The sequence below is a fragment of the Rhyacophila brunnea genome, unplaced genomic scaffold (genome assembly GCF_057557595.1).
Source record: "Rhyacophila brunnea isolate RB1 unplaced genomic scaffold, BYU_Rbru_1.0 scaffold_13, whole genome shotgun sequence".
Taxonomy (NCBI): domain Eukaryota; kingdom Metazoa; phylum Arthropoda; class Insecta; order Trichoptera; family Rhyacophilidae; genus Rhyacophila; species Rhyacophila brunnea.
The window spans coordinates 27,687,463-27,712,716 of record NW_028232785.1 but is presented as its reverse complement, the minus strand read 5'-3'; the positions used below and the strand labels follow the sequence as shown (position 1 = coordinate 27,712,716).

The 25,254-nt window shown below is 34.0% G+C and overlaps 1 protein-coding gene across 1 annotated transcript; it reads right to left on the bottom strand.

Moving 5' to 3' along the window:
• Positions 1–9,669: 9,669 nt before the first annotated feature.
• On the bottom strand, positions 9,670–24,727 carry LOC147077140 (uncharacterized). Its single transcript, XM_085941450.1, has 4 exons — positions 24,464–24,727; positions 24,238–24,381; positions 14,412–14,582; positions 9,670–10,883 (listed from the first exon to the last, which is right to left on the bottom strand). Exons 1-4 carry the CDS (start codon positions 24,653–24,655, stop codon positions 9,786–9,788), a joined length of 1,605 nt encoding a protein of 534 aa, XP_085797576.1. The 5' UTR covers positions 24,656–24,727; the 3' UTR covers positions 9,670–9,785.
• Between the last annotated feature and the right edge of the window lie 527 nt (positions 24,728–25,254).

The window sequence follows — 25,254 nt, the reverse complement described above, 5'->3', positions numbered from 1 at the left end:
ATTGAAATTGAAAAATCATGGTCAGGTGCAACTGGATGCAATGAGTGAACAGACCATCATATTATGTTCCGCAGTTTCCTCGGCACCACGTTCACAGTTTGTAATCACAGAGGATCATCAGAGTATCCTCAAAGGATTTAATTGAAACCAGCGTATTCCACCAACCTAATTAAAATCTTCTCATATCGATGTAGGTACAAACTGCCATTATCTCTGTATTGAACTATGAATAGTTGGTGATTTATCTGCGCATGTAATTTTTTATAGGTAAATAGTGTAAAATCATATTAACCTGTATAAAATATAACATATTAAGTAATTATTATGAAAGTTATTTTTTATTAAATTTTATTTATCCAATATGAAGTGTTTTTCATTGTAACCTATAGTGAAACTCAAAAAAGGGTACCTAGTAAGGTAGGCTTTTTGTCCAGCTCTACTTTGTTATCACTTAAGGCACTAACACCAGTGTACCTATTCATACATAAGGCTGCTATCGAGGGTAGTTTATCATATTTTTTATGTATTGAGGCCGTTAATAATTACAATAAGTTAACCGTCTGAACAATTAAAAAGTGATATATTTTAACGGCACCTCTCTTGGCTGTGTTAACTTTTAGAGAGAGATAGACAGATTTGACAGCTAACTTATTGTAACAATTGTATTTCCATAATACATAAATATGATAAACTACCCTCGATAGCCGCATATGCAGCCTTGTGTTAAATATATACGTAGTATACTCGCAGACCCGACCAGATTCAACGAGATTATTGTAAGAATAATAAGATAGGTAACCAAATGAAGCGCCTAGTTTCAAAAGCCCCTAAAACGGTTTTTGAAAATTTTTAGTTAGATATGTATTTTTGTTACCTATATTATGGCCAAAGATTGAACTTTATAAAACGCCAAAAACCATTAATACGTATGTTCAAAAATTAGGGTAAATTTCAAAACCCGCTAAAATTGGTGGGTGTGCTTTTCAAACACCCCTAAAATGGAAAGCCAAAATACTCTTTAGAATGTAACGAATTAAAAAAATAAATACATAAAGTTCACAGATTTAATAGTGATAATTATTTCTAATTTTTCTCAAAACTACCTAACATAGTTTTTCCCATTTTTCTCAGAACTACCTAAAATCATTTAACGGCCCACGTGCTCGTCGTAGGTCAAAATTGAGTTTTTATTGTATTTTCAAACCATGATCCTGGACACTCCTTAAGCGTTGTAGATAGTCTATTTATATAATTTTGAAGCCTTATTATCCTTTATACTTATTTTAAACATTTGATGACTGCATAAAGTATTTTTGTTACATAAAATAGTATTCTTTTAAACCTCTCGCTCTAATGTTTTAGAATATAGTCATATTTCGGTACATGACTGTGCAGTGGTGTTAAGATTTTTTACATTTATTAATTTTTAAACGCATTTATAAAACCAATAGTATAATTTATTAAGAGATAATTTTTGTAAAATATTTACGATAAAAAATTATATTGATAATCTCTGTGATCCCAAATTTGACAAGAATTAGGCATTTTATTATTCAAAAAATCGGCAAGATTAACACGTTTGAAGATAATTTTAAAGATACTTATTATAAGCTATGTCTTTAACCATTCAAGTGTGATAAACATCTTATGAATATTGATTGCTTTATAATAATTATTGACCTAAGAATAAGGTAGTGTTTTTTTGAAATACGCCATTTATTTTGTCATTCCCCAGTGGTTAAGCTACAACATACGGCCGTAGCCATAAATTGACACGGGCACACTTGGAAGCTCAAGGTTAATTCGCATATTTTCGTATATTCTCGGTAGTCTTCGACACAATCGTGCCCAAAAAATAGGATTTGTTCCAATTCGGTCATGGCTCATAAGTGATTTTATACGATCAGGGCAGACGGTCGGCCTGAGAATTCGTCAATGTAATTTAACCATTCTTGAATAGGTTACAGCAGAATTCTGGATGATATTCCCTAACAATTACCTTCTGAAAACTTTCCGATAGAGGTTTCCAGTGTCGCATTGGCTTTAATTTGTTATATTACCCAAAATCATTAACCTTTCGAATCTCAAAGATTCGCATAATACCAACACACAGACGACTGTCTCTGACTGATGTTCGATTAATGTAAAATAGAGGTAAGCATTGGTTATTTAAGCCTAACAATATCTTCCCTCCCTTTCGAAGGTGATACATCATATTCACTCTACAATTTTCTACAGATTTCCAGCGATATGCCAAAAAAGACGTTGCAAAATCGCTTCATAAATTTTACTATATTCTACCAAAACATTGAAATCTCAACAATTTACTAGCAATATCATTTGAAAAATGAACATTTCCCTACTGATTATTACACACATACTAAATTTCATGTATTTTTTTTGTTTTATTATTAAATTTAGTAACTACTGTACGACAACATTATTTAGGCGAAAACAGGAAGTCGCCCTTGTCGCGAATAGAATATTTCACAGTGTTGTCATTTTTTGAGAAAACATATCCCGCGAAATTAGGTTTTAAGTTTATATCAATTCTATTCTCAGTAAGTTTATAAGTACATTAATTTATAAGCCTAATTATTGTTCAATAAATATCAATAGAATTTTTTTTTCAAATAATTTCACCTCTTAATTATTACTATTATATTAGGTTAATTAATATAGCGTAATTATTGAATTTGGAAGGAGATGTATCATTGAACCCACATTAACTGATAATATTGCTGCAGGTATTTATTAATTAAATAACCAGAACACAAACATAAATAGACTAAAAAAGTAGAAGTAAAAGATATAACATATTCAATATTATATTGATGACTCAATCACATGTTTTATAATTCTGTGGCTATTTGGCAGAAGCAGATATGACCATTTCACCTACTTTTCAGGGGAGCAATTTGAATGTTGTGTGTCTTGTGATAAATCCTATGTATTTAATTATGAAAGAAAGTTAATGAAATATTTCGAAGACATGAACTGAGTTTTAATCACTTATAAGCATTTCTATTTAAATAGTACAGTTTTTCTTAAAAATCACTTTAAAGAACATATCAGGTTTTGGCAAATTCAATATTAAAAATAATGTACCATATCTCACACATATCTAGGTTAGGCATATTATTATTTTAAAGTTACAGGTAGCTTAAAAATAACATCCAGGTTGTAATCGTCTTCGCTGGCTTCAGCATCACCATAATTGGGTACAGAAGGTTGCGTTTCAAGTAAATTATAGAAAGTATGATACACGGGATCTATCAAGTACATCATGCTCAGTAAGTCCTTCTTTTTTTGAGGATTTATTGGGGCAGGTGCTATATGAGTCCTCGGTATTATAGGAATATGTGGACGCCCTCTGGAATTCCTTAATAACTGCATTGTTCTGAAGGGCTCCTCATCATTCAGAGAGTATTTGAATTTTATATCACCGACTTGTATTTCATACCGTAGCCACTTTATACTGTGCCAATTGATCGGTTGCCCTTCAACACACTTTAACTTCTTAATGAAAATGGTTTTCAGTAAGTCTGAATAAGAGAGAAAAGTTTCTGCTGACATTTCCACCACATTAAACGGATGTTTGCCTCGTACAGTTCGTACAAATTGGTACCAGTCTTGTGGGATGTTAATGTTAAGTTCAATAGATTTTTTAGCTTTTTCTATGCGGGCATGATCCGTGTCGCATTCCATTCTGGTGTGTCCCACTTCCAAGAATTTGTGGTCTATAGAATGCACGTGTTCAGATTCACTGACAAAATAAGACAATGCTGAAGAAAAGTTTATGTTTTTGTTTTGCCCTGGACAGGAGTCTGAATAGGCTACTATATTAGTTACTGTTTCTGGAAGATTCTGCAATGCTGTACGAAGGACGATGCTATTTGATCAGATCCCCGACCAGCAATCCCTTCATGCCACTCATGCATCTCTAATTGTAAAGTTATAAGTCCACAGTTTCCTTTTATAGTACACTGTGTTGGTATTCAGGGAAGGCGTTGGTAGGCATTGTTGCAAATCAAAAACTAGCATTCGAGTGGACTGACTAGTTTTAAATAACAATTTGTCGTGTTCTTTCTTCTTATATGATTCATCAGCCTTAGCCAAGTGTTCGTTTTTTTTTCATTAAGATCAGCTTTCCTTTCTAAATCATTTGCACACTTAATCTGAACGTTATATGTATCACATACTTTACAAGTGTCTATACTAGGACTTTTAAATTTGTAGCCTAGTTCACGAAAAATTGAAGCATATTTAGAATATGTAAAAGGTACTATCTGTTGAGAAGTCCGTTCAGTTTTATACATATCATACATCTTTGCAATATTAAGTTGCGGAGATAAATAAAGCTTGCTTGTATGTCTTCGGGAGTAGTGACTTTGGTATTTCGGAAACCTGTTAATATGATTAGTTACTTCAATTTATTAAATGTTATTTTTCTTGTGTGGTTCGTGACGCCCTCTTTGTTCACCGTCTATGATTCCTGTTACAGAACTGCGTTTTTTCACAATTGCGACATCAATTTTATTTCGGGATACGCCAAAAACATTCTGAAACATCTTCTTGCAAACTTTTACTGAATTTAATTTATAAATAGCTGTAATCATGCGTTCTTTTACTTGACCACCTTTGCCTCTTCCTTTCCTCTCTATTAATTTGTCATTAATGGTAATGTTGTCTGCGAGGAATTGGTCAGCCGTGTCTTTGCTATTCATTCCCAGAATTTTTGCGAACATGATTGTTTTCACTAAGCATGCTAAAACATTTATAACGGCAACAGGACTCTAATGGAATAAACAGCTTTTCAGGTTTAGCCACACCACCACGAGTTTTATACTCTTTGCCGCAGTCTTTCAAGTTCTTCATGTACCTTCTTTTATTCTTGATTTTTTCGTTTTTCTTTTATTCGTGCTTCGAGATGTAGATGTACACGGATTATAAGAGCTGTTAGCAGAATTTCTTCTAATCTGTTGAGCAAGGGGTTCGTCATCCGACGAGCCAAAGTTTTGTTGAGTTTGTTGGTAATTTGAATATTATGATCTGCTTGCGACACAGACATTGGAATCGCGTGTTCTGTGGCTTGCTCATCTAGTACTGCATTTTCGCTGCGCCATGTTGAGGATAGAATATCAGAGTTGTCAATTTCAGTTATTATAAGACATTATAATAAAAAAACTGTTCTTACAAAAAACAGTAACTACCAAAACAGCAGCCATATCTTGTTTTGGCAAATAGAATACATTGATTATATTCAATACTTATTATTTTGCTAGAAGCAGATATGGTACCATATCTTGTTTTGGCAAATATGAATGAAACTTGTTTCATTGATTATGAAGTCAGTAGAAGAGATAAGCCATATCTGATTTTGGCAAATAAAAATATACACATAGAAGAACAAATCTGCATTAAAACCTCAAAACACCAAAAATCGACATATCTGCTTCTGCCAAATAGCCACAGAATTTACAAATGTCTTTATATCGTATTTTTAGTAAAATTGTTGTAGAAACACATACTGTGAAAATAATTTTCTATAAATTAAATTATATCCACCTTACATAAATTTTAAAACAATATGTACCTACATACTTATCGGTTTAAAAATACAAGGACAATTCATTAACTAACTAATGATCATTTATACTTAATTATTATACGTCTAAAAATATTAATAAAATAGATTACGATACACATAACTTTATAATATACAAACATAATTTCCAGTATTTGGGGAAATATTTCTAGTATTACAACACTGAATTTTGACATACCTGACATGACAGGAACCCGTAAAATGGGCTTGTTGAAAGTATTGTATAGGCTCACCTTTTAAATACGACTCTTTTTCTTCTTCGCAATAAATCAAAAGTTTACTGATAATAATTCGAACATCATTTCGTATTGTGTTAGACATCTTTTGAATATAAAAAGCTTCAAATTACGTAAATTGATAGATGCGTCCAATACGAAGTGTCAAAAATGTAATGAAAAATTTGGGGGCGTTCCTAATTTGAAACCGGAAGTTCGATTAGCTGTACGTAGTTCACAGATTTGCCACGTAGCCAAGATGAAGTTGCCGGACAATAGTAGGCCAACCTTTCAGTTTACATGGGTCACATTGAGCGAAGAGAAAATTATATTCTATTATATTACTTAGTAATAAAGACAGGTAAAAAAAACTTAAAATCTTTTATTAATATTTTTATTTAAAAAATTAAAGCAAATAGAGAAACATACAACTAGCATGATATTAATACATTAATAATACCTGGTTCGATGGAAGAGGCTTCATTAAATTTATTTAGATATTTTATCAGATTTTTAGACTTGATTTTACTGTGTGATTCATTCTTGAAAATAGTTGCTCACAAATGTAGATGGATTCAAACACGTAATTTTAATGCAGATGTTTCGAACACAACATTCTTAATTGAAGTCACTGGATATTCATACATGGGCTCCGGGATCGATTCCCGATGAGTTCAAAATACATAATATGCGTTATGTTATCTATTATTTAACCACTATTACTAATATTTCATAACTAGGCGTATGCACCGCACTCCTTACAATTTTATAATATTTTTTTAATATTTTATCATAACTTATAAGCCACCACAGGTATTTTTTGCAATGCCAACATTCCCGTCGACGGTCATCGCCCAAAATGACAACGTGAAATAATTATTTACACGGGTGATTGTAATTGTTGCGAATAAATGCTACTTTGCCTGTTAAGACATTTAAGTCCCGCATACTATCTCGCCGAACTAAAAGCACTGTTTACAAGACACTTGTAAAGCCAGTGCTCACCTACGCATCGGAAACCTGGTTATTAACTCTGCAAAATGAATGAACCCTGAACATTTTTGAAAGAAAAATTCTCCGCCGTATATATGGATCGATCAGGGACGGCACAAATTGGAGGAGAAGATATAATGCTGAGCTCTACGGGCTGTACGAAGATTGCAGCGCAGTTCAATCAATTAAGATTGGGAGACTGCGATGGCTAGGTCATGTGTACAGTATGAATGACAATGAACTGGCAAAGAGAGTGATGTCCAGCAATTCAATAGGGCGTAGAAGAAGAGGCAGGCCAAAGATTCGCTGGTTGGATGTACCTGCCAGTGACTGCCGTATTCTGGGGGTACCGAATTGGAAAGCGGCCACACTAGATAGGGACAGGTGGAGGGAGCTGTTGGAGGAGGCCAAGACCCACACCGGGTTGTCGTGCCCATGATGATAATGATGATTGTAATTGTATATCACATCTAATTTGTTTTACTTTACGTGCCCAACATTCTTAAATTCATTTTTATTTTTATAAAGAGCAAATTACTAATGCACCTTAGTATATAATAATTTGTAGGCATATGTTTTAGAGTAATAGATATTTTTATATTTAGATATGTTTTGCAGTTGAACATAATATGACTGATAAAATAGAACAGCGAAAACTAGTAAATTCATAAGACAAAAAATATGTAGGTACATAAGTAGTATTGAATGAGATTTATACTAGTCAGTATATATTTTTTTAGCATATTGTAGAACTGATTTTAAGCCCCGTGAGCTGTTCTAGTGCAGTGGTATACATCCACCAGTTTAAGATGTCCACTGAGTGAGGGCGCCACATGCTAACAATTGACATATTATGATTCAATACTTTTTATACTGTGATGAGTTTAGTTCCGAATTCGAGCACCGGACGATTTATTACTGCATATCTATAGTTTTCTCAGTATTATGATTTTTCTTGCATAATCTTTAAAATGTACATGCGGAATTGTACTATGATGATATGAGGCGTCCAATTACAAAAAGTGACAAGTCCACAATTCAATATTTTCGGGAAACAACGTTTTTATGTTTCAAGCTTCAATTAATTGTTTTAACGTGAGATTATTTTTTATTCGTTGTATTCTATGTCGAAATTAGAACATAATGGCAATTTGTTTCAGCCGATAGACTCTTAAATGTAATAAATATAGGCAAAATAAAATTGGACGTAGCGCTATTTGTACCTCACTTTTTAATTTACTCCTCATAAGGCACATGTTTCCGTGCCACTGTCATGAGTTTACCAGATGCTACAGCATGGGAGACGCCCTTTTCAAGATTGAACGTCCTCTTATTGGTTGACTTAAACACGCGCGAATCAACCAAGTTTTAAATAATATGAAACACGGACTTGGTGCTTTTTGTTGTACATCAAGACTTAAAAAAAATTTTTCGTAGGGTTATGTCGCGTTTTAGAATTTATAGATCAATACATATTCTGTAAAATTATACAAAGAATACGTGCGTATTTTTTTCGATTTTGACCAAATGTGGACTTATCGCTTTTTGGAATTAGACGCCTCACATATCATATACCAAGTAAACATTCGGTTTGAAAAAGAAAACACTTTGGATAACTTTCTTCATATGAAATTAAAAGTTATTAAGTGCACACCCGATATACTGAATTGTTGAAACCACGAGCTGCCATTGAATATTACTATTAAAATTAAAAATTACCACTTAACCTAACATTATAATTAGCATTCTTAATGGATAAACTTATATTTTTAATTACTTAGAATAAAAACAAAAACAAATCGTGTATTAATCTTTTTCCCACATCAAATACACTGAGATTATGAAAGTGGACAAGTTTGTATATCTGGGATTAATGATTAGTGGAAACTGTACCTAACTAATTTTAATGCCACCTATCAATTTTATTCATTTATATTCCACTGTCGTCTAAGTCACTTCATGTCAATATAAAAACAATCAAACAAAAGGCTTTGGGCAAAAGTATTTTTTAAAAACATTTGTCATATAAATCTTAACAGAGCGTTGGGACACAGCTTAAAGCAGGAGCACGGAGCAATGGAGTGGGGGATCACTGAAGATTTGTAGTGCTCCACTGCTCCGTATGTTTTTTATAGTATTATTAAATTTTCATCATAAAATCCAATGAAAATATTATATTCGACACTTTGCAACACTGGAATTATTTGAAATACACTGCCGAGTGATAAATAACCACATTTTTTTGACAGAAGAGGTATATAATAAAGACGATTTGCCGTCAGGATTTTGTTTAATAGAATACGAATTATAAACCGTATTTAACCGTATATGTACATATTGTTGAAAGCCGGTTTTATCCGGAACGGAGCAGACCATGGAGCGAAGCTGGAGCAAGTATTAGGTCCCGGATCGGAGCTACTCAAATTAGGGTTCGCTCCAACCTCTGCTTATAAATGAACTAAGCGGGTACCTATACATGAAGAATTATTTATATTTTATATATTTAAAATAAATGAATACAATTATTTTTTGTTATTGTAGACGAGCTGTAGCAGGTTGTAATTTCATGACAATGTTGCTGTTTTAGCCATGACGCACATCTAAACTCGTCTGTTTTCAACTTGTTGAATACGTCAATGTGACGTCATTGCCATTCACAAAACACATGTTGTCAAAAGTAGCTCTGTACATTGGTGGAATGCGACTTTTAAGTTTGAAAAAAAAACATCTTGTGCTAGCAACAAATCGCATGCGTCTCGGACTGCGAGTTGAAGCTGCCAGCACGCACATGCTACGAATTGGCCATTCCTATACCGGGTCCCGTATATCTACGTTTTGAGAAGTTACGCGCGACTCTTGCTTGGCGCCTATGTGCGCGGTTTTCATATGCAACATCAGCGTGACGTTCCTAGAAGGTTGCATATGTACAAGTTTCCGGAAACGATACATTATATACCTTGAAAAATATTTTAAAGAGAATCATTTTTTTTCTTTTTACAATGGGAAGCTACATGTCTCCTCAGGCAAGCAAACAATTTAAATCGAACGTCACATGCATCGCACTTGAATGGCTGTTCTTTACTGTGGACCAATTGATGTATCTTTAGCGTATGTGATTGTGCGAATTTTAAATGGCATATACTACAGCCAAACTTCTTTACTGCACTATGTACAACTTGGTGCTTCATTAGTGAAGTACTGTGCGCCGATTTGAAATCACACAACTCACAACGGAACGTCTTTTCCGCTGTATGAACCCGTTTGTGTTTAACCAAATAAACCGCTCTAGTGCATCTATAATCGCACATATCACATACAAAAGGTTTACCGGCATGGTTAAGTTTATGCGTTTTCAATAAACTCATCTGTTTCGCTCTATAATCGCATACATCACATTTAAAAGGTTTTTCGTCAGTATGGGTAGTTTTATGACTACTCAAGGCCCCGGAAAACGTAGTTTTATAGTCACATAAATCGCATTCGTATACTATTTTGTTACTATGGTCAAGCATGTGCATACGTAGAGCAGTCGCTTTCGTACTTTTATAATCACAAATATCGCACTCGAATGGTTTACCGGCGCGATGGACCATTGAATGGTATTTTAGGCTTTCCGGTGTCGCACATTTGTATTCACATAATTCACATTGATACGGTTTTCCACGGTTATGTACCACGTCGTAGTGGTGCCTTAAACGAGCAGGGAACACACAGGTATAATCGCATTTAGGACACTGCACATTTTTCTCAACTTTAACACTTTTTTTAACGTTCGAGTTACGTTTTCTTTTCGTTATCGCATTGCACTTGGATATCTTATGCAGCTGTAACTTATTAGCGGATGAGAAAATACTAAAGCAAATGTTGCACACAAAATTTCGTTCGTGAAACGGAGTTTTTGTCAAGCGGAGAGACGCTTCCGATTTGTCAAGTTTTGTGGACGTCAATTCCTTTTTCACGTCGACAGTATGGATTTCAATTTCCTCACAATTACATTCCGTGTCGCATGCATGCAGCAGTCGTTTTGAGTGGATTACACCTGAATCGCTGGTCGAGCTATCTGTGGTCTGTAAAAAAATAAAGAACATCTATTACTTAATTGATCGTGTAAATTCCCCATTAAAAAAGGTGTCCGGCAAGGTGATACCATTTCACCTAAACTAGTCACCGCTACTCCTGAGGACTTATTTAGGAAACTTGATTGGGAGGAAAAGGGTGTCCCAATTAATAGGGTGCACCTCAGTCACCTGCGCTTTGCAGATGATATTGTAATACTCTCACAAGACCCGAAAGACCTCCAAGGTAGAACTCGCGGATGTCAGTCAAACGGTCGGCCTAAAGATAAACGTCTCAAAGACAAAAGTGATGAGGAACTGTTTTTCGGCTCTGCGATTATCTGTATTCATGGCACCAAACTCGAGCAAGTCAGCAGCTACGTCTATCTCGGACAGCAGATGCCCATAGACGGAAGCATGCACGATGAAATTGCTCGAAGAACAAAGCCGGGATGGAGTGCTATCGGACGTCTGAATAGTATCTTCAAGAGTGACCTTCCATTAAGTCTTAAGCGTAGGGTGTTCAACCAATGTGTGCTAACCGTGCTCACGTATGGTTGCGAGACGTGGACCCTCAACACGAGAGATGTCCAAAGGCTAAGTAAGGGTCGCACAGCGAGGCATGGAGAGTTGTATGTTGGGCATCACGCGAAAGGACCGTAAGAGAAACGAATGGGTTAGGAAGCAGACAGGAGTACGCGATGTAATAGACATTGCCAAACAGCACATTGCTCACCGAAAGGACGGCCGCTAGACAAATGCCGTCATCCAGTGGTACGAAACGGCCACAGGGTCGCCCTAAAAGCCGCTGGATTGATGGACTAGTAAAGTTCGGCGGAAATACGTGGCAGCGAAAGACACATGACCAAGGTTGGAAGAAGCTTGGGGAGGCCTTCATCCGGCAGTGGATTGACCCCGGCTGATGATGATATAACATACATAATTTTGAAATACTTTTGAGAAAATATATTATAACCAATAGAAAAAATCTTTTTGAAAAATATAAGACCCCGCAGCTATCGAACCTGCATCTCTCTGCATAGACTGCATAGTCTGCATAGACCACTATGCTAAAGGAGTCATACTTAATTGCGACAAATTTTTACTGACGGCTTTTAATATTCACTGAAGCGCTCTTCAAATTGAGCTACTATTGGCGATCGGCTTTTGTATTTTGAATCAGAATAGACATTACTTTAATTACTAACCGTCGTCTCTGTCGACTTACTATACACTTTTATTCAGTTCTTTGCCAAGCATCAGTGGCGAAGGGCGGAGGTAGGCTGTTAAGATCCATCATAAATATTGCACACTAAGCTTTGTCAGTCATACATATTTGTTTTCATTGAAATATTAATTCATAACAAATAATAGTCAAAAAATACTCGTCGATCTATAAAATATCTAAAATTATGCAATTAAATCATACCCAATTTTAGATCTATATAATACATAAAAATGAATGTTTGTATGTTTGTCCCGTATGCGTTCCTATAACATTCATCCGATTGCGATTGAGTTATTGTGCGCACGCCCGCGAAGGTTTTTGAATTAGTACAACCATTTTCTTCTTCTTCTTCTATTCTATCTTCTTCTATTCGAAAGCGTTCCTATACCAAATTGGGAAAATCCATGCTTCTCACATGGACAGCTGTATGTGGCCTGCTCACGCGTTGGAAAACCTAATGATTTATTCTTGTACGCACCAGACGGAAAAAAGAAAAGAAATTGTGTATCCAAAAGCACTTCAATAAACATAATTAAAACACAAACACTTTATTTCTTTGAGTGGCATTGCAACGCATGCCGGGTACTCGCTAGTATTTTATAAATAGAAGAATATTTTTATCTATTATTGTATGAATTAGGCAGAGCTTAATAAATTTTTAAAAAGCTAACCAACATAATCTGTAATATGTATTCTTAATCCAACGAAAACAAATAAGTATGAATGAAAAATTCTGCACAATTTTGTCGTATCGCCCAATGTATAAAAAAAAACTATTAATGGTGTGGTTTAGATAGGGTATAATCAAGGTCTGAACAAAAACGATGCATAAGTGCGAGTGAGAAAGTATTCGGCACCCTTATAATCTCTGCGACACTCGCTAGAGTAAGATAAAAGGTTTACAGATGTGTGAGATGGTTTGCTATGGTGTCGCCGCCAAATGTTAGTTTGTTGCTTAACTAAGCGTCGATAACCTGCGAGCGCGTGTTGCTAAAATTGATATTTTTTGTGTTAAACATAAAGTCAGTGGTAAATATTTTTAGTTAATTAAGTAGAAAAGATGGTTCTGTGTGTTGTATTGAAATATGGTAGCCGTACTGATAAGCAAGAAGATGGTATTACGTTTCATATGTAAGTTGATACATGTTCGTGATAATTTATTTGTATATTATTATATATTTTAATATCAGTGACCTAGTGTTTCTTTAAAATAACTTAAATTATGGATATCTTTACCTAATGGTTGCATTTTGCGCTTAAAAATACTATATGACGTAAAAAATAGAAAATTATATTTAAATTCTGAGCGTCTAGTCCGAGCACTTTGGGCGAGCACTAGCGGAATGGTCTATGGTCTCAAACTATTGTGTACGAATGCGTTCGCTCGCTCACAAACCAAACGCAGCTTCATTTAGCAATGCAATGGGTGGCGCACAGAACAGATAATAACAGATAATTATTTCTGAGTTCCCTAGGATGGCGTCTAGATGTATCTATAGCAGTGGCGAAGGGTGGAGGTAGGCTGTTAAGATTCGCTATAAATAGTGCACACTAAACTTTTTTAGTCATATGTATTTGTTTTTATTGAACTAAGACTACAATTTACAGATGGTGTTAGTTAGTTTTTAAAAATCAATTAAACCATGCCTAAACGAAAACATAATAGTTTTGGTCTAATTTGGGCATTACGACAAAATTGTGCACACTTTTTCATTCATAGTTATTTCTTTCGTTGGATTAAAAATACATATTATTACACATATTGTTGGTGAATTTTTTTAATTCATTAAGCCCTGACTAAATCAAACTATAATAAATAGAAAATATTATTCTATTTATAAAATATGCAAAGTTATGTATTATTTAATTCCATAATTTTAGATATTTTATAGATAGACATGTATTTTTGGACTATTATCTATTATGGCTTGGTTTCTCAGGGTTTAATTGAATTTTAACAACTAACCAACACTATCTGTAAATTGTAGTCTTATTTCAATGAAAACAAATATGTATGTCTGAAAAAGTTTAATGTGTACTGTTTATGGCGGATCTTAACAGCCTACCTCCACCCTTCGCCACTGATCTATAGTCTAGGGGTATAATTGATTTTTAAACACTAACCAACACGATATGTAAATGGTAGTCTCAGTTCAATATAAACAAATGCGTATGACTTACAAAGTTTAATGCGCACTATTTATGGCGTATCTTAACAGCCTACCTCCACCCTTCAATACTGAAAGGGGAAAAAACCTAAAAATGTGTGGAGTGCAAGCTAAACGTCATGAGAATATTTACAAATTACTTACATTCGCTTGATGAATTTTGGCTGGCGGATCATTCTGTGCAATCGGCAAAAATGTTAAATAGCTTCCTTCAACGGCTAATGGAATTTTAACAGCTCCATTTGACAATACACTCTCCTCATTTGCAGTGACATCGTTGTCTTCATTTGTGAATACTGCCTGAGAATTCTCACTCTAAAAAGAAAACATTCACGATCATTAGGTAGGTCGTAGATCTAAACTCATTCATTAATTATTATTAAAACACTTTAAAATGTAAATTATTAAAAAAAAATGTCTCAAATTTCAAACATCGTATTTTTTCGCCAGGTGCCTCTGGTAGGTGGAGTATTCACCTTAATGGACTGCAATTTGATACATTTCATTGATGATTTTATTTATTATAAACAATTATAAATTTAACCTATTACACACTTTCACTAACATTATATTATAGTAAAAAAGAAAATCAAACTGGGCCCACATGCCCAACGTAGGTCAAAATGGAGATTTTATGGTATTTTCAGAGCATAAGCCTGGACATTCCTTAAACGTTGTATTATTTTATTATTTATTTATTGTACTATTTATAAAATTTTGAAGCCGAATTATCCTTTATATTTATTTTAAACATTTGATGACTGCATAAAGTATTTTTATTACATAAAATAGTATTCTTTTAAACCTCTCGATCTTATGTTTTAGAATATAGTCATATTTCAGTACACCAATGTGCAGTGGTGCTAAGATTTTTTACTTTTATTATTTTTTAGATTTATAAAACCATTAGTAAAATTTATGTTGACATTATTTTAGTGAAATATTTACGAAAAAAAAATATATTTATAATCTCTGTGATCCCAAATTTTACAAGAATTAGGAATTTTATTATTCGAAAAATGGGCACGATTTACACATTTGAAGATAATTCTAAAGATACTGATTATAAGCTATGTCTTTAGCCATTCAAATGTGATAAACACCCTACGAATAATGATTGCTTTATAATAATTATTGACCTAAGGATAAGGTAGTATTTTTTTGAAATTCGCCATTTGTATTGGCATTTCTCAGTGGTTAAGCTACAACATACGGCCGAAGCCATAAATTGACAAACGATAAATGAAGTAGGGAGTAAGATCATGTTAACTCGCGTGCTTGAACATGTACCGTTTAAAAAAACGATTTTTTTCGGTTAGGTACATGTTCAATTTCCAACATTGAAAAAAATAAAATTGAACAGTATGTACGCACATAGCAGTAGCGAAGGGTGGAGTTAGGCTGTTAAGATCAGCCATAAATAGTGCACATTAAACTTTGTCAGTTGATACGTATTTGTTTTTATTGAACTAAGACTAGGTACGATTTATAGATGGTACATATCGGTGTTTTTAAAAATCAATTAAAGCCTGCCTAACCAAACCATAATAGAAACCAGATAGAACCAGATAGATCATTCATACTTTTTGGTTTTCATTGGATTAAGAATACATAGTAACTACACATGTTGTTGGTTAGTGTTTTTAATTCATTAAGCCCCACCTAACCAAACTATAATAGATAAAAACTATAAAATATTCAAAGTTATGTATGATTAAATTGCATAATTTTAGATACTTTATAGATAGACGAGAATTTTTTACTAGCTATTATTATTACGGCTTGGTTTTCGTATGGTTTAATTGAATTTAAAAACTAACCATCACCATCTGTATTTTTTTTCAATGAAAACAAATACGTATGACTGCTCCTAACGGCCTACCTCCACCCTTCGTCATTGGTACATAGTACGAAATGTAATTTGATAAGTTCTTTAGAAGGTGAAGAGATTATGCTTTTTACGTATTTTTTTTTCTAATTTAAAATACTTAAGTACATCGATATTTCAAAAAAAAAATGTTTAAGTACATAGAAATATTATTTTTTAACATTATATTGATACGATCTTTGCTTCCGTATCCGGAAACTTGTACGTATACAGTTCGCCGTAACACACTTCACCGTGAAATTTCGTATCGGGAATAGGTATATGGCCGTATACTAAAGACCCTGCAACCTCTTTGGATCGTATAGTACCTACTGACATAAAATGCATGTCTAAATAAAACACGGTTCTTGTCGGTTTACAGTATATATGAAGCCAGCAGCAAACAAATTTTGAAAATAGCCGATAAACTGGATTATTTGTTACGTTAGGTTTTCATTCTTGAATTAATGAAATTTGCCAAAATCAGCGATGAGAATTGAATTAATGTTCATATTGAATCTAATTAATTTGGAGACCGTTTACCTAGTATACGGTCATCTCCTTCCGAAATATTTTTTTTACATTATATTGATACGATCTTTGCTACCGTGTCCGGAAACTTGTAACCGCATCACACTTCACCGTGAAATGTTGTATCGGAAAATATATGGCCGTATATTAAAGACCGTCCAACCTCTTTGGGCCGTATAGTACTGACATAAAATTCATGTCTAAATAAAACACGATTCTTGTCAGTTTACACTGTATAGGAAGCCAGCAGCAAATAAATTTTGAAAATAGCCGATATACTGGATTATTTGTTACGTTAGGTTAGGTTTTCATTCTTGAATTCATGAATATTGCCAAAATCAACTACATATGAGAATTGTATTAATGTTTATATTGAATCAAATAAAATTGGAGACCGTATACCTAGTATACGGTCATCTCTTTCCGATAAGGAAGCTCACGGAGAAATGTGCGTAGGTACTTACAAGTTGCCGGATACGAGTAGGCACCCTACCGATTTTCAGACAATTTTAAACCAAAAATAAAAAGCCTTCCAGCATAAAATGCCCAAGTAATAATTTACTAGAATTTAGATATTATTTCGTACATCGGTGGATGGTCTTTCCACCTAATTGCATAATAATTATGTTAACTTTAAACTAACCTCGAATGTAGTAGAATTGTCAATATACACGTGCTCAAGTGAGGATTCTAACGGTTGGTCTTCCAGAATAAGTGAGCGGTAGTCTGTGTCACTGTAACATACGATACTGACAGGTATAACATTCGATTCGCGGAGTGCGGGTTCGAATTCATTATCCATTTTTTTATAATTTAATTAAATCTTGTGGAGAAGGAACACGTGTTGCGGATTCAAGTAAAAAAAACGTCCCTTGACCGCAGTGTTGCCACGTTTTTTGTCCCCGAATTATAGTACACGGATCTAATTCGGCAAAAATTATAGTACGCGTTGTCATCACTGTTGAAAATGTATAGATTTGTTTCTCACAAAAAAAAAACGGAGAATTGGAGAAATTCTCTTGAGAGAAAGGCTTTTTTTACTTAAGTAGGTAGGTACCTCTTCCGACCAAAAATTATTATCATTAAGTGTAGGACTTTTTTAGCTGTTTCGAGCAAATTCTGGAAATGTTCGGAAATATCTAAATTCTAGTATCTTTGAATTATTTTTAAATTAGGAAATTAAATCTTTTAGATAAAAATAAATTTTTCTGTCAAACTTGCGTTTGTATTCAGCTGACTGATTCGCAGCTAACTTCATATTGTCGCGCACTTTTGTAACGGTGTGCTCGGGCAACTCTCAATTTCACCCTCTGCCAAACGCCCTAAAATAAGTCGTTGTGACGGTCGGATCTTTTTGTGAAAGTGACTGCAAACTTACCACGTAGGTAGCGATTTGATTAGTCGCAGCTAGGGTTGCCAACCGTCCCGGATTGGCAGGGATTGTCCCGAAAATGGTATCGCTGTCCCGAATCCCAAAATTCTAAATTGTCCCGGAAATTTAGAGAAAACTATTCCAAAATTTACATCGTGTAAATCCGTTCAACGTACCAGGAATAACATGAATGTCGACTTAGTAAAGGCAGACTTACAAATACGACTTACTAGTGAATCGTGTGCAGAGTTTGCGATCTTCTTAAATACGGACTCACTTGCGAAAGAATTTGTGATTGCAGCAAAAAGTGAGAGAAAATATTATTGAAAAAACTCATAAAAACGTTAAATTTGTTATTATAATATTTAAAAAACCTAGTTAAAATAAAAAAAAAACAGAATTTTATTTTTTTTTCATACATAAAACGTTTCCTCGGTAAACTAGGTAATGAATAGCTGATTGATAATGATGATGATGTTCAGTTTTGAGCTATTTGTCCCAGAATCGTCACAGAAAAAGTTGACAACTCTAGTCGCAGCTTAGACAAGGTCTATTGAACGATTACGGGTTACTGATCGCGCAAGAATAGCGGCTCATTAGCATATTGATCGGGAAGTCGTGGGTATACAAATTATACAAGAGTGGCCCGAGTACTGAGCCTTGTAGGAGACCGGTTAAAGGGATAGATGGAGTAGATTTGACATTATTTATTTTTAGTGTAAATTGTCTCCGAGGAAAGAGTTTAGAAGTTTTATTATCGTACGTTCGAGACCAACCTCGAAAAGTTTAACTATGAAAATGCATTCTTTTCCGATATTCAAAATTATAATAAATTGGGCGAACTATACCTTTTTGTACATATAGTACACGGACCAAAATAATAGTACAAATACTATAATTATTGCATGGTTGGAAACACTGCTTGACCGTTACGCAAATCAATGTTGCCATTTTTTTGTTAACAGACTTGTAGTGATTACACGCGGATAAAAATTATTACTATTTCAGCAATGAGTAAATAAATACGTTTTCTATGCTTGTATATTTTTTTAGTATTTTTCTGTGACAATGAAACAGTGTTCTTTATTTATTAAATCAATCTTCATTTGTTTATGCTATACTTATATTTATGTTGTCTTTACTAAAATCCGCGAACAATAATAATATGTAGTCCGATTTGTCTATGCTCTACTACTGACCAACGACCAAGTAAAAAATCAAGCGTTGACAGTTGTGATAGGTAGGTAGTTATATAGATAGTAGTAGATAGATTTACAAATAAATTACAAATAATAGAGGGGTTTATTTTCTAATACTGTATAAATTAATAATACTAGCAGTCAACTGAGCCAGCTATCTCGCTAGACCTTGCAGGTCGTTTGGCGTCCTAAGCAAATAGTCGTGGATTTTAACAAAATAATGAAATAATTCGAATAATCATAATATAACTCATTGACTTGGCAAGCTGATTACTTGTACGTAGTGGGTACATAGTTTGAATCTACGAATAAAAAAGACAGGACGTAACATGTGTACAAATCATGGCAAACAGAAAGGCCGGCAAATATTGCCGACATTGCGTGATATACAAACATAAAATACACAAAACTACAAACACATACGAAGTTTACCGCACACGTACAGACCACGTGATATTTGTTTAGGTAAAATCGTCGCTTTCCAAAATGGCGAGTTTGGTTGCCAGTTAAAGTATCTAAAATTATGCAATTTAATCATACATAACTTTAAATATTTTATAGTTTTTATCTATTATAGTTTGGTTAATAATAATGAAAATACTTTTTAATAAAATTCTTCCGTTATCATATTTCTAGATTTTTTTTTGGGCCTAGTAAATGGATATGAACGTCATTGTAGTTATTTATTGGTATATTTTTATATAATCAACTACATTTGACACATTTGGTTAGTTTGATTAGTTGCAAAAAACACCACCGTAGCGCTACTATCTAATTTATCCAATGCATGAACTAGGCAGAAAAATTACTGCCGAATTCACGCACTTGGCAGATATTTTGCCTAATTCATGAATAAGGCAACGGACTTGCATTTTTCATGATTTAGGCAAAATTTTGGCCCATTTCATGTAAATAGTCAATTATTATATACCTATCTCGTTTATAAACTTAAGTTTTATAAGTATTTAATTAATAAATAGATTCCATAAAAATCTCTGTGGCGCTGACAGGTTTAGAGACACCGTTGTAAAAATTTTACCTTTGCCATAAACCGGCATTACACTATTTATATTACAATGGGTATTAATACAACAATGGTTATATTGTTCAATTGTATATGCTTCGATTATTTTTCAAACTAAGATACTTTCTAATGAAGCGACCGCATCGTCTACTCCATAGAAAACCTTTCCTTCATATTTTGCCGTCCCTATGCAATGCTTGACCTGTCTACCCCCCCCCCCCACGGGAAGTTAATTCCCGCCAATATTACTTGCAGCTCTGCGGTCTTCGTGATACCCCGTTGCAGGACGGATGTGATGTTCCATTATTTATTTATTTATCGTAATAGATTTTTGGGTTTCCACCGTCTGTACTTCGTCCTTCTTTCCTCAACGTTTCGGGCTAGTTGCAGAGGCAATTATCAAGATAATAATAATAATGATTATAATGGATTCTGCAACGATCCCGAAACGTCGAGGAAAGAAGGAAGAAGTACACACGGTGGAAACCCAAAAATCTATAACGATAAAAAAACAACCGTGAAAGTCTCAAACATTATATTTATTTTTACATATAGTGAACATTACAAATTATTAATTTAAGACGTTCACAACATGACATTTAGAAACAAGGAAAAAATATGCTGTACATCGCACGATTAACATATGCACCTTAAAGTTTGATTTTCGTTTTTATTATATCATGTTTGTGAAGGTGTTTAATAGGTTTAATTTATAATTGTTTATAATAAATAAAATCATCAATGAAATGTATCAAAAATTGCAGTCCATTAAGGTGAATACTCCACCTACCAGAGGTGCCTAGCTAAAAAATGCGAAGTTTGCAATTTGAGACATTGTTTCTTTATAATTTACATTTTAAAGTGTTTTAATAATTAATGAATGAGTTTAGATCTGCGACCTACCTAATGATCGTGAATGTTTTCTTTTTAGAGTGAAAATTCTCACGGCTCCTGAGATTTAATATCTCGCGATATACTGGCAAGATATATTCTTGGCATTGTATAACCTACGTGACGAAATTTATTTTAGAATGGCTATAAAAACGTCACGTTGTCGATAATCTAGCGAGTGCTTGCTCTTGTCGCGCGACAGATGATATGCCTCGAATGCATGTGAACGCCTTAATGAGGTCACGTGTAACTGGAATGCGCGCGAGTTAATTCGCGCCATCTGGACAAGACCTTAGGTATTACGGCCTGTCCCAAAGTAATCGATCGAATCCTGCTTTAAAATCTTGGTCCACGGAAGCTGGCTTTAACATCTCTATCTGATTAATCTGTTCCGTGGTCGATAAGTAAAAAATGTCGTTTACCTGGCTATAGAAGCATCTAGGGATTGCTATACCGGTATTTCAAAACCGGTATCCCAGTATTTTTCGATACCGAAATACCGGTTTTAAAAATCAGACAACACCGATATATTCGGTATTGCCAGTGGGAATAAAATGTATTCATAACAGGACTGTCATTTTTATCGGATTACGCGATGTCTGGTTTACTTCCGTGGCCAATCATCGTCCTTGGTGACAAGCAATAATAAAATTACATATTATGCTATAAAACAATAATATTTTAAAGAGATTTTTACATAATAATTATAATGTAATGGTAATGATATTTTTAGTCATTATTGCAATCTCTAAATTCATCTGCAAACGTAAGTATGGATATTACAGAATAGTATGTTTTATTACAAAAAAATCGGTGTGTGTACTTATACTATACTTATAACAAAACAAAAACAAAACTTATATAATATATTATAATATGTGATAACCTAGATTCTTTGACTAGCTCTTAGACATTATTGGAGCGCCGTTGATTTATTTCTATAGACTTTAACTTATATTACCTACTAAATAATTATATTATAATTATTTCTCATTATTTTTATAGTAACAACTGTCACTCTGACATTTATACTTACCTACGTTTTTTTACGTAAAGAATTGCAAATGGCCGACAATAATAAATTCGTTGCCCAGGCAACGGAACAATTCTACTATAAACTTGCGAATGTACACATCTGACTGATTCGCAGCTAACTTCATACTGTCGCGCAGTTTCGTAACGGTGTGCGCGCTCAGCTCTCAATTTCACTCTCTACCAAAGGCCCCAAAAGAAGTATGACTTCAAAAATACAATCTGGAACATTCTTTGTAGGGACCTACACAGATTGATCACTAGTGGCATTGCCGACTCACGAAAAAGCCGAAACATTCACAACTGGTTCTACCTTTTCCGCCATTCTTGTTGTCCATAGGCATGACCTGTCATCGTTCTATATAATAGAGTACCTACTCATACTGACGTGCGTCTGTCGTGTTCGTTTGTCAGAATATTCTTAGTTTTAGATTTCTTTCAGATTATTTTAACGTATCTTGGAGACCTTGGAGTTTAGTGGTTATTACAAATCGATATTTCCAGCTGTCTTGACAAAGGGAATGGTTCGATTTGGATAGATAAGTTACTGTTAGGTACATGATAAATAATACACTAGGTAGCATTAACACACCTTCTACAAATGTAATGCATAGATCAATGCTACACATTTTTTGGAAATCGATATTACCACCGGTTTTTGTGTGAACGACTAGTTTGACTTTGACAGCTAATGAATAACAGGAATGTATATTTTTTATAAATAACACTGATAGTTAATATATTTTTTACAATTCAATTTGAAATGAGAATGGGCGAACCAATATGTCAAGCAATCTGGGATCTGATTTTGACAGCTGAAAAGTGGACCACTCGTTGGTTGTGCAAAAAGATAATTATTTTACATTACTTTTTAGATAATGTCCGATTTATAAATTTAAATAATTATGAGTCTATGGGTGAATCTGACGTTTCAAGTGAATATTTGTAGAAAAAACAAATACCTCGAGTATGTACCTAGGTAAAATGATTTCGAAATTGATTTCATTAGGTACCTAATGGGAGACATATTATAGATACCTACGTTGTTTTCAATTTGACATATCATTAAAACAATCTGTTCTTCCTGTTTAATGGAAGCCAGAGGCAAAAAAACCGATTGTGAAAAAACCGACCGTGAAAATTGCCGATATACTGAATTATTTGTTAGGTTAGGTTATCATTCTTGAATAATTCATGAATTTTGCTGAAATTGGCTATGAAAATTGGGTAACCGGGCAAAACAGAACAGCCAGGGGAAAAATGAAACATTAACTTTTGTGGAATCTATTTAGGTTAGGTTAGGTTTGGTCATTATTTCGTTGTACCTAGTCACCCAATCATTTTGAACATAATATATTGATTAAAATGAGATATCCTAAGCTTGCCGGCAACACCAACAACAGGCTTTCTAGCGGTAAGGCAGGGCTCGAAATAGACTGGAGCGCACCGGAGCGCCGTTCCGGTTCGTGACATCGGTAAAATTACCGCTCCGTCTCGTGGAAAGCATGTTGACCGTCTGAGGTAGATGACAATGTAATATAATATCTAACACACTTATTTTTATAAAATACACATAAAATTTGATAACATATTATGTAAATATCTTCACAAACTTGTCGAGCGCTCCGGTTCGTAAGCTTTTCCATTTCGACCGCTGCGGTAAGGAATGCAGAAAATAGGTATATAATTTGATTTATTATGGCATATTGAAAATCTGTGCTATTAAAAATCTATCAACATCTTAATAGCGATAGACATAGAAAGAAGACAATTTCAATATTAAATTTATATTTTTCTGAAAGGCCATAGTTATATTTATCGTTGTTCTGTTTTGTCACTGTTCTGTTTTGTCATGTTTTGTTTTGTCATTTTCTGTTTTGTCATGTTTTGTTTTGTCATGAAACCGAAAATTGCCGTTGTTACCGCCTGCCTTCCAAAAAACGGACTTTGTCCGAATAATCAATTGGAGTCTGATTGGAATGTTCAAAATATCATTAATTTCAATGTTGGACGTACATATCATGTATAATAATAACATTAATTAAAAAACATACCTTTAATGCAGTAGAAAGTGTTGTATTATTAGAAATTTCGTTCAATCCGTCAGAAGTAAAGCGGCTTGTACTTGGCTCGACTTTTATTTTAATAAGATGATCAAATTCGACTTTAACTGTTATACCACCACCGTCATTGTTATCCTATAAAAGATAAATATTGACGTTTAGCAACCAAATAACTGTATCAAATCATTAAAATCTAATTAAATTGAGTAAAAATAACCTCAGAGACATCGCCAATATGCTCTTGCTTGATATTATACACTTGTGAAGTATGACCTTCTGGACTATGTGACAACTTTATTGGATTTAAACGATTACTATCCATTATCTCTGAATCTGAATCCACGTCTTTAGGCTCGTGTTTGATCTCCATTTTGATTGAAACCATCTTAAGAGGCTGGGAACAAGACATGGAAGCATGCAGATATAAAATACACAGAGAAATCGACAAGTGACAGGTAGTAAAGTTAGGTTGTTAGCTAGCGTATATTCGATGTTACCATGTAAATAACATAATGATACTAAATAGGTAATAAATTTAATAATAAATCTATAAGTACCTACCTACATACCTAAACATTTTATTTTGGGTAAATTATTAGAGTTCACATAATTTATTAAAATTCTGAACCCAACTTTATCCAATATGATTATTATGTACTGATGTCAATTTGAATATTCCAGTTAGATTCCAATGGACTATTAAAATTTAACACATTTAGTGCTGACACCGCGACTGGCGCGTTTGAGTTACTTGGCCATTAGATAATATTATTATAATAATTAATTATATTGTGGTTGAGTTTTTCGCAGTGGACTGTAATTATTTTGAGGGATGATGAAGAGCTCGGACCTAGGGGTGGGGACAATTAAACAGAATGCCAGACACTGACCTTTATGATGATTTATGATAGCTCCGTGGTCTGGTTTCAACTGTCACTCGCGCGGTATTAATGTTTTGTGTCACCCGGTTCGTACACTCACGCACTTTGTGACAGTTTTATGGATTAA

What these genes read in the sequence shown, in the direction of transcription:
- LOC147077140 (XM_085941450.1), bottom strand. Translation starts at nt 24,655, where the DNA reads ATGTCTTGTTCCCAGCCTCTTAAGATGGTTTCAATCAAAATGGAGATC. An exon ending in CACTTTCTACTGCATTAAAG is followed by an intron (nt 14,583 to 24,237) that starts GTATGTTTTTTA and finishes TTTTCTTTTTAG; the next exon opens with AGTGAGAATTCTCAGGCAGT. An exon ending in CCAAAATTCATCAAGCGAAT is followed by an intron (nt 10,884 to 14,411) that starts GTAAGTAATTTG and finishes ATTTTTTTACAG; the next exon opens with ACCACAGATAGCTCGACCAG.